Source organism: Canis lupus, chromosome 27 (genome assembly GCF_011100685.1).
Source record: "Canis lupus familiaris isolate Mischka breed German Shepherd chromosome 27, alternate assembly UU_Cfam_GSD_1.0, whole genome shotgun sequence".
Lineage (NCBI taxonomy): Eukaryota > Metazoa > Chordata > Mammalia > Carnivora > Canidae > Canis > Canis lupus.
In genome coordinates, this window is record NC_049248.1 from 24,468,105 (window position 1) to 24,482,633 (window position 14,529).

Here is a 14,529-nt window from a genome sequence, read left to right on the forward strand (position 1 = left end):
CATGATCAAACTTCATTACTTTTCAAATTCTTTTAGAATAAGATTGTTAAAGAATAAGGAGTAAGAATACTTGAAAAAAAAGTAGCTCCATCATATTATTTAATTGAAACATTCTTGGCATTTCCCATCCGTGGGATTTTTTACTTAGTACCATAGCTAGAAGATACTATTTTGGATGGATTTGAGGTAAGTGTACACAGGCAGGTTTAAAAACTCCCAACTAGTTACTCCATGGAAACTTCATCTACTACTTCCAAGCATTAGGAAGCTAAATTAACCCATGCTTTAACACGCAGACCAGATTCTAAGTATAAAGAATCAGACAGACCATAGTTTCAGAATTCCTGAAATATTGCTTTTGGAAAATGCACCTGCAGAAGCAGGAGAATAGTAGGCCTAACAGCTGAGCAGGTTATAAAAGACTGAAATGAACGATGGGGAAACATCATGTGCAGAAAGTGAAGACTGGGATGGTTTTACTTTTGATCAATGTTTCTCTTCTTAACAGCCTAGAAAACAAATGGTTTAACTTGACCACAAAATCTATTTCCTTCTTTAAGGAATGGTTACTGTAAAGTCCTGAGGAATTATCTTTTTTAGAAGAAACTATTTTCTTGCTTGCTGCTGGCTTCTCCTTTGTGGAAGGCTGGCTGTGACATGCTGGGCATCCTTGTAGTCTCTGGATTTGTATAATATTGTCCTGAACAAAAAAATAAAATGATAATGGATGGTGAAATATAGCACAGACTGTAAATATGCTGAAATTGTTATAGAATATAAAGTGGAGATGTTTAGTCTTTCCTTTACCTTAATCTTAAGATTATAGCAGAAAAATAGATCTTGAACATACTGATTGACGAAGGACAATAATAGGAGGGAGAAAATTATACTTCAACCTTTGCCAAGGTGAAAGGATTATTCATTTTTTTCTCTTTTCCAAATCAACTCTGTAACATGTGTCCTTGTTTAGGTTACAGTTTTAATGATGATTTATGATGTAGAGAGCTCTTTGTTAAGCAACATAGCTATTTCATTAGCTGGTCATGGATATTGTTAACTTCTGGTCTTAAATAGGAAGATCAAAATTGTTCTGAGGCAACCAGTCTAATGACTCATTTCGAAATGTTCATGCCCTTCATTTCCTTCTTGATGGGACTTGAATAGTGCTTAACTATCTTTTCCATTAAATGTCTAAGATGTTTCCTGGATTTAAAATATACCAGGTAATACACATGAAAAAGCAATAAGAAGGGGAAAGTTTCTTTTCTCTGTGTGTGCAACTGCCTGCGTCTTCTGCAGGGATCTTAGCAGGAGACCTCACAGTCTGAGATGTTTATGTTCTATACCTCCTTTATTGAAATGGAACTGGAGACATTTGCACAGGCATCTAGTTTTTTTTAAACACTAGAATACCTCTGACCCATATGGTGGGGAGTCTAGATTGCAGGTATTTTAATTCTTCCCTTACCACCTAACTGTGACATAGTAAGGCTGGGCTGGGGAGAGAGAGAATAGGGTAGCTGACAAATTTGAAAGAAGGAGGTTGTGGGAAACAAATATTCATGAAATTTCAATGGAAGAATTTTGGAAACCTAGCACTTTGAGGGCTGAGAGGAGAAAAATATTAATAAATAAATGGCAGGAATATACAACAAAGTATAGATAAAAAAATTTGACACTAGAAAATTTAACCATTAGATTTTCAATACTTTTTTTTTTTTAAATTTTTAAAGATTTTATCTATTTATTCATGAGAGATACACACACAGAGAGAGAGGCAGAGACACAGGCAGAGGGAGAAGCAGGCTCCATGCAGGGAGCCCGACGTGGATCTCGATCCCAGGTCTCCAGGATCACGCCCTGGGCTAAAGGCAGCGCTAAACCACTGAGCCACCCAGATTTTCAAGACTTCTTTAGCAAGGTTTCACATTAAAGAATACTAAATATTAGTTCTTTCTAGGCCATTAAATACTAACTCATTGCTAACAAACAGTGGGCCCAGGAGGAGAAATTGTTATGGAAAGTTCTTCTCCGGGTCCCAAAGAAGGCTCTTTGAAGGGATAGAAGGACACTTTGTATTCGGGTTGTCTAGTTGGGCTACTCAGAACACCAAGAGATGTGTGAACTCAGCTTAGTTCATGGAAGGACTCTATCACCAGTACTGTATTAGGAGTGACTCAACTCCTAGGTATAAGCACTTTTATTAGTTACAAATATCCTGTGTTGCAGCTTTGGTGCTTTCTTCCCAGGTCCTAAGGAATTGGATACTCTTGAGGACAGTGCTGGTGATAGGTAGCAAATCCTACTTCTGCCCCTCCTCCTTCTTCCCTCTCTATTTCCTATCCTAGATTCTTCAGTGTCTCTTAGCAAGTCTGAGAGTTCATATGGCAGGTGGCAGATACAGGGAAATTACCTGGCCTTTCTAGAATTCTCTAACTCATGGAAATTTCTGTTTCTGTGGCTTCTGTGGCATCATCCACCTACATTGCCCATTAGTCACACAGCAAAGCTCCTACACATTTCTTGCAAAGTACTGAGCAAAGAGTATTTGAGTGCTGTGACTCCAAGTACAAACACATGGTTTTAATCAGTTGTAGCACAGAAATGTGATTAGCAGTCAAACACCCTTGAGAATAAACTTTGGCTTTGCTGTTTGTACTGATAATTAGCACTCTGTTAAATTAATAGTTTTGGAAAGAAGACCTGAATCTTTTTTGCTGTATTGAGCAGTCTTAAGATTCTTATGATGGTCACCTCCTTTTTTTTGTGTGACTAAAAATGTCTCTTTTCTATTTCTACTTCTAAATATGCATTATTTTTCCTCTCAGACAAGTTGGGGAGGGCAATAAGACAAAGACAGTTTTGGGGGGGAAGGGGCAAGGGGAGAGGGAGAGAGAAAATCCTAAAAAGTCTCCATGCCCCCAGCACAGATTCCGAGATCATGACCTGACCTGAAATCATGAGTTAGATTTTACTGACTGAGTCACCTAGGCACCAAAAGACAGACAATCTTAATGCTGGCTTGCTAGGATTCTAGTCTTAACTCTGTCACTTGCTATCTAGGTGACTTTAGGCAAATCACTGAGTCTCTCTAAGCTAAAGTGTTTTCAACCATAAAAGGGAGATAATTTCAGCCTTACCTACTTAATAGGTTCAAACAAGATAATGTGAAGACCATGAAATACTATATGAGTGTAAAGCATTGTAAATCACCAAGGAAAGGTCATGAATATCAATGAGAACTGAAAGATGACTTGGTTTTTGAACAATTTTCCATGAGTAGACATGCTAGACACAGAGCTGACTACCATATAAAAGTTATTCACTGACAGATAAAGTAAAATTTTGTTTCCAATAAAGGTTTCATAAATATTCTTCTGAGGGCACACTGATGGTCAATCCTAAATGTACCACCAGATGGGGGTGGAGGCTCTAAGAAAACAAAAGTAAGGCATCTTAAGCCACCTGGAACTTTTCAAAAAAGGGTGGGTAAAACAAATAAACAAACCTACCAAGGAATCTCCTGCAGAGGGGAATCAATGGACAAATTTGTGAACATGGTAGTTAAGCAAAATAATATCTGAAGAAGACCAACAAAACTAAAAATTATGTCATCCAATATCCAATGAGAGGATTCAAAATATATTTTTTCCAACCAAACCCAACAATATAAAAAAAATCTTTGTTTTTATATATATATATTATATAATAACATGCCCCCTTTCCAACTCATATCCAGTATAATTCCTTCTTGGCTATAGAAATGAAAGTTAATCAAATTGTAGAAGTGCTAGCTGCCAATGTCTGTGGTGGATTTCAGATCCCCTCCTTTGCATTTCATCTACATTCTGCTCTGGGTAGACCCCTGAGAACAAGAATTATATTAATGGGGACTAAGGCCAGATTCTCCAATTCTTTGCAATTCAAAGACTTTAGTTTTGGCTCTGCGGATGATTACAATGTGAATTTTGGTATAACTTGTCTCTACAGACTTCAGTTTCTTTTGCTCTAAAATGAGGTGGTTGGAAAAAAAATCTCTTTACATTCCCAATGTCCTATAAGAAGTGTTTGAAAAGAAAGCATCTCAAAAGAAAAGGCAGGTTGTGGCCATCATATTTTTAGGAAGTTGGAAGCTCAAGAGCAACGACACTACAAAAATAGAGTGGACTTACAAAAGAGTAGGTGACATTCACAAAAACAGAAGATGAAGATTAGGGAAAATCTAGGGAGACACACACTGAAGGACACTGAGACAGCTGAGCAATCTAAGAAAAACTGAAAGGTTGGTACACGAATGTGCGTAGTAGGAGGTGCTATGAAAGGCCAGTAGGTTGTGTGGAGGGGTAAAATTAAGTCATTTCTGCCAGTGGAGTCTAGAATATTAAGAAATTAGCAGTAGGGTGGCTATAGTTTCATTCTTAAACCAAGGAACAAACTTAAAGCCTATTCAGTAAAAAGATAAATAAATCAGTTATGGACCAGGACAACAAAGGATGTAAAGTAGAGAAGATACTTGACCAAAATAAAATAAAATAAAATAAAAAATGACCTTTTCATCAACTCTCTGGGGAACAATTTAAACACAACCACTAGCAAAACAAAGCCATTGAGATCTTCCCCATTTACTTATGTGTTAATACCATGAAAAAGAGGAGGCAATGTAGGAAGTGACTGGTTAAATGATAACAGGGTCATTTATCAACTGAATAGCAGATGTCAGAGTTCCTAATCTGCCTATTTATTTATTTATTTATTTATTTATTTATCTATTTATTTATGTATTCATTCATTCATTCATTCACAAGAGACACACAGAGAGAGTCAGAGACACAGGCAGAGGGAGAAGCAGGCTCTATGCAGGGAGCCCCAGGTGGGACTTGATCCCGGGTCTCCAGGATCACACCCGGGCCGAAGGCGGCGCTAAACCACAGAGCCACCGGGGCTGCCTGCATCTGTAGTCTTTTGACCAGAATAATTTCTATTATATTATTAAGAATGTGTGACTATCATAAAATAAATAAAAATTAAAAAAAAAAAAAAAAAGAATGTGTTGTTCATAGGAACTAAAATGAATATAGTTGCAGAATGTTTTTGAGTATTTGAAGTGACTCTGGTTTCTAATTGCTCTTACTTATCCACCAACAAGGATAGCATGAAGATACAGGGCAAAAAGTAAAGATGTGGTATTTCCTTGTTTCCCATTCTTAGAAACTTTATAGCATACAACAAGGGAAGACAAAAACTGGTGGATCCAGAAGCAACATAAATATTTAACAGAAAATTAAGGACTATGGATATAAAACAATATAAAAACAATCTATGGTCTGATGACTCTGAAAGATAGATCTGCAAATTATTTTAGTCCTCTTATTTTTCAGCAGAGAAGGTAAATTTGCAATTCTGTTGCTTACCTTTAAAAGTTGAGTTGACTGCCTTTTTGTTTTTGTAGCTCTAATGTCTTATTTTTCTTGGTCCCTGCAAACCCCATAAAAAGAAGAGAGATTGGGAATCCAATATTCCAAGTATCAATTTTTCACATTAAAACAAATCCTAGAGTGGACTAAGAACAAGATAATTGCTTTTCATTTTAAGGAGAAATCTAAGGTTTAAGGATTTTTATATAATGGTAAATTTAACAAAGGGGCTTAAAAACCACTTGATAAGTATTATTTGAATATTAAGTCTAACTTTTCAGTGAATAATTTAAAAAGGAAACCTGTATTTCAAGACATAATAAATCAAAACTGAGAAGAAATATTCATCTGAAAGATTTTTAAAAACTGAGGTTGCAAGGTAATTTAACCAGCCTGTACAATTCCTTAAGTTATCTATTTTCTACACTTAACAGCTGCCATTATGATGAAATAGCTAGTGAGAGGGGTACAGGATCAGGCTGCATCATGAGGGATGTATGAGATGGTATGTGGATGGAAGCAGATGCTGCTTAGCCTGCCAGTTTAGCTGACTTTACCTTGGTGATGAATGAGGTGATAGATATGGTGGTCTCCCTCACTTCTATATGCTTAAGCAGGGAATGAAAGTCACTTTGTTTAAATATAATTTCTACACAGAAAACCAAAATCTAAATAGCGCTCACTTGGATAATACCAAGTATGAATTACTTCTAGCCCAGAAATGAGATGGGTTTTTTCCCTCTGTAAAATAAAAGATAAGAAGACAAAATAATATTCTAGGTACAGATAATAATAAGCTCCTCTGGGGGGAAAAAAAAACTACAGGAAAAGTGACTCAGTCATACCTAACCCTTTCTTTTCCTCTAAAAATACAGAAGAATTATCAAGTATTTGATTACAAGGAAATAATATCCAGAGGCTAGATCTGAAAGAAAGGGACAGAAATGCAGGATGTTTCTGATTAGCACAGTGATTCTCTTAGTCACTAATAGGTTTCTGAATCCAATGAGTCAGCGCGCTATTTGGCTTATCACTGTGTAAACTTTCTGAATAGCAAGTTATAGACCTGGAATATAAATAGGCTTTCTCAGATATTTTCTATACTAGAGATTACTGGCTCAGATACAAGAAGAATCTAGCTCACTTCTCATCTTCTGGTACAATTCGTTGACATGGAACAAACCTTGTAACTATTTTATGTCTATCCTTCCAAACTAGCTAGCCCGAGGAGGGAGGTTTTGAATTGCACCCTGAAAGCTCTTTCTTTAGCAAAGTACTGTACTTATATTTTTTTAAAAGTTTTATTTATTTATTTGAGAGACGGGGTGGGAGGGGGACGGGCAGAGGTAGAGGGAGAGAGAGAATCTCAAGCAGATTCCCTGATGAGTGCAAAGTCCCATGTGGGGCTCCATCTGAGGACCCTGAGATCATAACCTAAGCCAAAACCAAATCAGATGCTTAACTGACTGAGACACCCAGACATTACCAAAGCACTGGATTTTAGAGCTAAACACATTTATTTAAAAAATTCCCACTTATAATTTCTTGAAATTTAAGGACAGAATTATTGATAGTAAAGGTGTTTGTTTCAATTTTAGTGGGAAATGGCAATTTCTTAGTGGTTATTTGAGCCTGAAGCATTCAGCCCTAGTAACTTTAATCTTAGAATATCCTGACTTCCTGAAATAGTATTTCTTACTTGTGTAAAGTAAGAAATGCATCTTACTCATTCTGTCCTTAGGATTAATATCTTGGAATTCTTTGTATGGTCATTATAAAAACTTTTTTTCACCTATAAGAAGAGGCATGTAAACAGTTTTCATGCCTATTTTTTTAGAAAAAAGTCCTACAGAAATATGGTGATGTTACAATTTAGATTATCTGAAAGCAAGCAAGGGAAGAGAAAAATTATTACTCCTGAATACTTGATATAATTTTCCTTTATAAAAAAGTTCTTGATTTTTTGATGCTATTATTTTGATAACAAAAAATGGACAGAAACTCTTGACGGTTTTCAGTGTTCCTTCAATTCATCTTCTACTCAGTCTGATTATAAGAGGGTCAAATAGTTGGCCTTTTATTCTAAAGGATTCTGAAGGATAGACTTTTTCCCCTATATATCAGTTCATACAATTTGTAATTATATTATTAGTACTGTCATATATATATACACATATATTTATATATAGTAGTTACATATATATACACATATATACACATACAGATATATGTATATATAAATAAAGTAAAAATCAGAGATGTGACAACATTACAAATTTATAATCTGATAAATGTAAATAATGCAATACAGGTATAAACATCAATAAAGAGAACAAAGAACTTATATGGAAGACACATAAAGATAATTTATTTCAAACATATTTTTTTCTTTGTTACTATTATGGATTGGAGACATGTTCATATGGGAAAAAATACTTTGATCGCAGCACAGATAAGCCAGACCTATTGGACTGTAATTAGTACTTGCCCATAATCCAACTAATTTAAAATTTCATAAATGTGATCTTAATATATATAGATAGCTTAGTGGTAAGATTTTAAATGTTTAATTCTTGGATGTTATCTATGGTCTAGTTTCATTTGTTTTTTTAACAGATTGGCTTTCATTGTGTGGCTCTGCAGTCTTCAGAAATAAAGGAATGTTATTATTATTTTTATTTGTTTTTATTGAAGTTCGATTTGCCAACATATAGTATAACACCCAGGGCTCATCCCATCGAGTGCCCTCCTCAGTGCTCATCACCCGGTTACTCCAACCCCTCACCTACCTCCCTTTCCCCAACTCTTTGTTCATTTCCCAGAGTTAGAAGAACCTCATGGTTTGTCTCCTTCTCTAATTTTTCCCAGTCAGTTCTCCTCCTTTCCCTTATAATCCCTTTCACTACACTATTTCTTATATTCCCTGTATGAGTGAAACTATATGATGATTGTCCTTCACCGATTGACTTACTTCACTCAGCATAATACCCTCCAGTTGCATCCACATCGAAGCCAATGGTGGGTATTCGTCCTTTCTAATGGCTGAGTAATATTCCATTGTACATATAGACCACATCTTCTTTATTCATTCATCTGTTGAGGGACATCATGGCTTCTTCCACAATTTGGCTATTGTGGACACTGCTACTATGAACATTGGGGTGCAGGTGTCCCAGAGTTTCACTACATCTGTATCTTTGGGGTAAATCCCCAGCAGTGCAATTGCTGGGTCATAGGGCAGGTCTATTTTTAACTGTTTGAGGAACCTCCACACAGTTTTCCAGAGTGGCTGTACAAGTTCACATTCCCACCAACAGTGCAAGAGGGTTCCCCCTTCTCCACATCCTCTCCAACATTTGTTGTTTCCTGTCTTGTTAATTTTTGTCATTCTCACTGGTGTGAGGTGGTATCTCATTGTGGTTTTGATTTGTATTTTCCTGATGGCAAGTGATGTGGAGCATTTGTTCATGTGTTTGTTGGCCATGTGTATGTCTTCTTTGGTGAAATTGCTGTTCATGTCTTCTGTTCATTTCATGATTGGATTTTTTGTTTCTTTGCTATTGAGTTTAATAAGTTCTTTATAGATATTAGATACTAGCTCTTTTTCTGATATGTCATTTGCAAATATCTTCTCCCATTCTGTAGGCTAGTTTTTAGGTTTTTTGACTGTTTCTTTTCCTGTGCAGAAGCTTTTTATCCTGATGAGGTCCCAATAGTTCATTTTTGCTTTGTTTTCCTTTGCCTTTATAGATGTATCTGGCAAGAAGTTACTGTGGCCAAGTTTAAAAAGGTTGTTGCCTGTATTCGCCTCTAGGATTTTGATGGATTCTTGTCTCACATTTAGATCTTTCAACCATTTTGAGTTTATCTTTGTGTAAGAGAATGGTCTAGTTTCATTCTTCTGCACATGGCTGTCCAATTTTCCCAACACCATTTGTTGAATAGATTGTCCTTTTTCCAGAGGATATTCTTTCCTGCTTTTTCGAATATTAGTTGACCATAGAGTTGAGTGCCCATTTCTGGGTTCTCTATTCTGTTCCATTGATCTATGTTTCTATTTTTGTTATTAGTACATTCCATACAAACCTTAAGATTATTTGTTCCATGGTATGTTGATACGGATTGCATTGAACATGTAAATTGCCATGTAGCATAGACATTTTCACAATATTTATTCTTCCAATCTATGAGAATAAAATGTTTTTCCATCTCTCTGTGTGCTCCTCAATTTCTTTCAGAAGCGTTCTGTAATTTTTAGGGTCTAGATCCTTTACATCTTTGGTTAGGTTTATTCTATTATTATGACGTGAACTTTTCTGCATGTGTGTTATACTTAAATAAAAGTATATTATTCCTAAGATAAAATACTTCTTTTTAGAAACTTAATGACAATAAGGAAAATTAGAGAGGAAAGTAAACACAGTTAGTTACAATAATAAGCACTGACAGCTTATACCCTGACAAGAAAGGAGAAAGAATGTCTTAAAAAATAGATTGATGAACTCAAAATGAGTATAATAACAGTTTATTTAGTATTGGAGAAAAATAGTCTTACCTGAAATAAGTTTAAGCCTATCATTATATTGGAATATATGGGGAATTAATTTTAATATAGTTAGTCATAATTTAGTTATTTCCAGGAATTTCTCGGCAAAGATGGCTAATTACTACCCCTAGACCATTGTTCTTTCAGATGCAAGATGCACAAGTCCAGGGAAACCTAGACACATGGCCACCAAGAATAAAGCCTGTTTGCCTCAGCCTCTGCTGCAGTTAGACAAGACCATGTGTCTACATTCTGCATAATGGAATGTGAAAAGAAGTCATGTATGCAACATCCAAATTATGCCCTTGGAGTTGTACTTCCCTGTGTCTCCTCTGAGCCATAACAGATTGCAGCTGCCATCTTTCAAATCAGAGGTGAAGGTGTATGTTGGATGTTAGAATGGAAAAGCCACATTAAATGCCCTGTATCAGCACATCTCCAGACTAAATGAGAGAGAAATAATTGTACATGATGAAAACAGTGAGAAAACAGTGATACATACAAGCACTATTCATATTAAGAAGTGGAGTATTATTAGTTTTCTAGGAGCAGTTTTGTGCAACCTCCTCATACTATTCCCCTTCTCCTCCCAGAGATAATCATTCTGTTTTTTAACATCACTGTTTAATATTGAATGTTTTTGAATTTTATAGAAATGGAATCATTCAACATGTGTTCCTTTTTGTTTGGTGTGTGTTGCTCAATATGATGTTTGTGAGATTCATTGATGTTATTTCATGCGGCAAGTAGTTTATCTATTTTCATTGCTTATGGGATTGTATTAATTTATCAACTTATCCACTATATTGTGGATGAACGATTGGACTGCTTCTTAGTTTTTGGCTATTACAAATGCAGTTGCTATGATCATTATTGTATTTTTTTGTATACATATGCATATCTTTGTTAGGCATAGTAATTCCTGGGAATGGAATTGTTAGATTATAAGGTGGATATTTGTATATCTGCTTTTGTTTTTGTTTTTTTGCCTTATTGTACTCAGGCTTCTAGCATAATATTGAATAAAAGTTGTCATAGAAAAAATTCTCATCTTTATCTGGATCTTAAGGAGGAAACCTCCATAACTTCACCAATAAGTATGAGAATTTGCTTTAAGAGTTTTGTACATGACACTTGTCAGATTAAGAAAATTCTCCCTAGTCCTACTTTTCTAAGGTTCTCTCTTCATGGGTGGGTATTGACTTTTATCACATGCTTTTTCTGTATCTTTGAGATGGTTGTATACTTTCTCTCTTTATTCTGTTAAAAATGATAATTTTACTTGATTAATTTTCAAAGTTCAAACTAAACTTGCATTCTTGGAATAAACACACTCTGTGATATATTATCCCTAAATAATCCATGTATCAAAGAAGATATCACATTGGAAATTAGAATATATTTTGAAGTGAGTGATAATGAAACTATGACATCTATCAGATCATAAACATGACATTCTTATACTATTCTTTTACTGTCTATACTAGATTATAAACTTGCATCCTTGATTTACTAAAGTCTAACATAAATTGTAACTTTTACAATTTACTGGACAAAACATGTAATTTAGAGTACTTTAACACCATTTACTCCCCTCCCAATTTATGTGTTATTGCTGTCGTTATGGGTTAAAAGACATGTTGAAGTCCTAACCCATGGAATATGTGTGTGTGTGATCTTATTTGGAAATAAGGTCTTTGCAAATATAATGAAGTAAGATCAGGTCATAACAGATTAGGGTGAACTCTAACCCAGTGACTACTGTCTTTATGAGAAGATGGAAATACAGACACAGATACATAGGAGAGACACAGATACATAGGAGAGACACAGATACATAGGAGAGAAGGCCATTAAAAAATGGAAGAAGATTTGTAGATGTATCCACAAGCCAAGGAACACCAAGGTTTTCCAGGTAAGAAAAGGGAAGTAAGGATAATTCTCTAGAGATTTCAGACAGTATAGCTTTTACCAATACCTTGATTTCAGACTTCTGGTCTCTAGAATTGTGAGAGAATACATTTTTATTGTTTTAAGGCACCAAGTTTCCATAAACTACTTCGTTACAGTAGCCTTGGGAAACTAACACACTTATCGTGTATTAAATTCTATATACATTTTAATCTCTACAAGAAAATACTGGTATTAATTATATGGTAAATATTCATTTATGTTTATCCATGTTTGACTCTTTCCATTTTTCTTTATTTCTTCCTACATCTTTGCATATCCCTCAGGATTACTTTCTTTCTTCTTGGAGTAGTTCTATCAGTATTTCCTTACTGTGGGTTTGCTGTTGATGAATTCTCTTAGTTTTGTTTCCCTTTATTTTGATTTCCACTTTCTGAAGTGTATTTTTGCTAGGTATAAAACTCTAGGTTAGTAGTTCTTTTGGCATATAGCACATGGAAGATATATTGTTCCATCATCTTCTGACTGCTGTTATTTGATTTTCTGAAGCTTTACTATAGTATACATTGGTGTTGTTCCTTTTGGATTTGTGCTGTTTTGGATTTACTTTTTTTGATTTACTTTTTTGATTCTATAACTTAGCATCTGTCATCAGTTTTTGACAATTTTTGTCATTATTTATTTATGTATTCTGCCCCAATTTTTCTCTTCTTTTTCTTGTGGAACTCAAATCACAACTTTTTTTTTTGAGGACACATTCCACATTTTATTTATTTTTAAGACTAACTTTAATCTCAGAATCACATATCCATACACCTATTTCCTTTTTGTTGATTTCACTTAAATGCATGGTTTGTCAAACAGACTGTAAGCAAATATTAACCATGTCTGTTACATGTACCACACAGGAATGGCTTTTAACAGAAATTCATCGACCTCCCCACAACATGTTTTTATTATAAATACAGGTATCAAAACAATCCTGAACATATTTTTGATACTAGTAGTCAGCACCCACACCGCTTCAAAAATTAACACAATTTGTGACAATATTCATTGTACCTGCTACTTTCGACAATTTCAACTGAAGCTCTTTCACTAAGCAAGATGGATAAAGCATGCCATTTCTGTTTTTCCTTCTTGAGATTTTTTTAACTTTTCAGAAACACACATGCTTCCACAGCATCTGACTCTTCTCTCCATGCTTTCATCTTGTAAACCTGAATTCTATTTTGAGTACTCCAGGTTTATGCTTAAATGACAGTGCCTTAACAAGAGAAAAAAATATTGTGCTGCATTTTTCCTCCTGAAACCTGAAAACATAATGGTGTACATATATTAAATATATTTCAACAAATGTCCAGGTCATGTTTACCAGCTGGAATTCTTTTACTTAATGTGTGGGTATTCTGCATTGTAATATTTAATCAAGACATTAACATGAGTAGAAGGTTGTTGATTTAAGACAAGTTTGAGATCCACTAAAATTAATTGTTGTATGTTTGTCCTTCTGGTGGCTGTGGAAGCTTCATATTTTCTTTGGACATCATTAGACGTCTTTGCTCTTGAAGTACAACTTTAATGCTATATGAATTTTGCCATTTAGCTAACACTGGTATGCTCCGTGCATCCACCATTCCACTGGAATTATTAATTCCATTCATATTAATTTTGGTTACAAATCTAACTGATGGAGGAGCTTCTGGGTATTTAGGTCCACGTTCTACTTTCAGGCTATATATTCTGTTTTCATAATTTGTCCTTGGTGGCCCAATAATCATGCCTGTCCACCTTGTAAGTGTCATATCTTCATTATCTTCAAGGCCCCAGCTAACCGTACCATCGCCTACTCCTTTTTGTCCTTCTTCAAGTTCTTCCAACAAGCGAAAATTACAAGGAACTTTAACACCTGTGGAGACTGCCATCTTCTCCTGCAGCCCGACGCAGCCGCAAATCACAACTTTATTGCACCTACTTGTTCCTCATCTTTTTTTATTTTTAATAGCCTGCTTTGTTTTTCCGCTACTTTCCTTTCCTCCCCTATTCTTTCCTTCCTAGATTTTGGAATATGTTCTACTCTACAACATTTTCAGCATTGCTTCTAAAATTTTCTTTAAAAAATATATATCTAACTCTATGATATGCTTGCTTAAAAACCTTCAGTATCTGCTTTTCTGTCTGTCCTTCAGGAAACATGTATTAAACAATTATTATGGGTCATGCACTGAGCTTAGTTTAGGAGATAAAAAGGTTAGGTTAGTATTCTATTATTCTATTCTAGTAGAATAGGTTACAAAAAGGTTAGTATAAGGCTATTTCTATCCTATTAAAGCTTATATTCCAGGGATAAAAAGAATTTATAATAGAGTACAATAAGTGCTTTGTATGATTGGGGAAGTATAGAATGTTAAGAAAATACATATAAGGAACATAAAACTCATTTGGTGAGGGTCAGAAGATGGACTCTTTGGAGGTAGTGACATATAAGTGGAAATGTTAAAAATGAGTAAGATTTATCCATGTGAAGAGAGAGGAGACAGAACTTGTGAAGGCCTTGAGGTAGTTATTGTATGCTTGAGGAACTAAAAGAACTTCAAGATGGTCAAGATGAATGTTTGATAAGATAGGTTGGGCAAAGCTACAAGATACTTAAATAGT

General features: G+C 35.0%; 1 protein-coding gene and 1 pseudogene across 7 annotated transcripts in view; both read right to left on the reverse strand.

Annotated features, from left to right (window-relative positions):
* Positions 1–330: 330 nt before the first annotated feature.
* The window catches only part of LMNTD1 (lamin tail domain containing 1), a 50,144-nt gene continuing 35,945 nt past the window's right edge, over positions 331–14,529 (reverse strand). For all 7 annotated transcript variants that reach the window (XM_038577109.1, XM_038577105.1, XM_038577110.1 and 4 more), the window contains 2 exons: positions 5,412–5,475; positions 331–700 (listed from right to left, as the gene is read on the reverse strand). In XM_038577109.1, the coding sequence (XP_038433037.1) occupies positions 5,452–5,475 (24 nt within the window). In that variant the 3' untranslated portion in view covers positions 331–700; positions 5,412–5,451. The remainder of the gene's footprint in view (positions 701–5,411; positions 5,476–14,529) is intronic.
* Positions 12,615–13,816, reverse strand: LOC612943 (ubiquitin conjugating enzyme E2 V2 pseudogene; annotated as a pseudogene).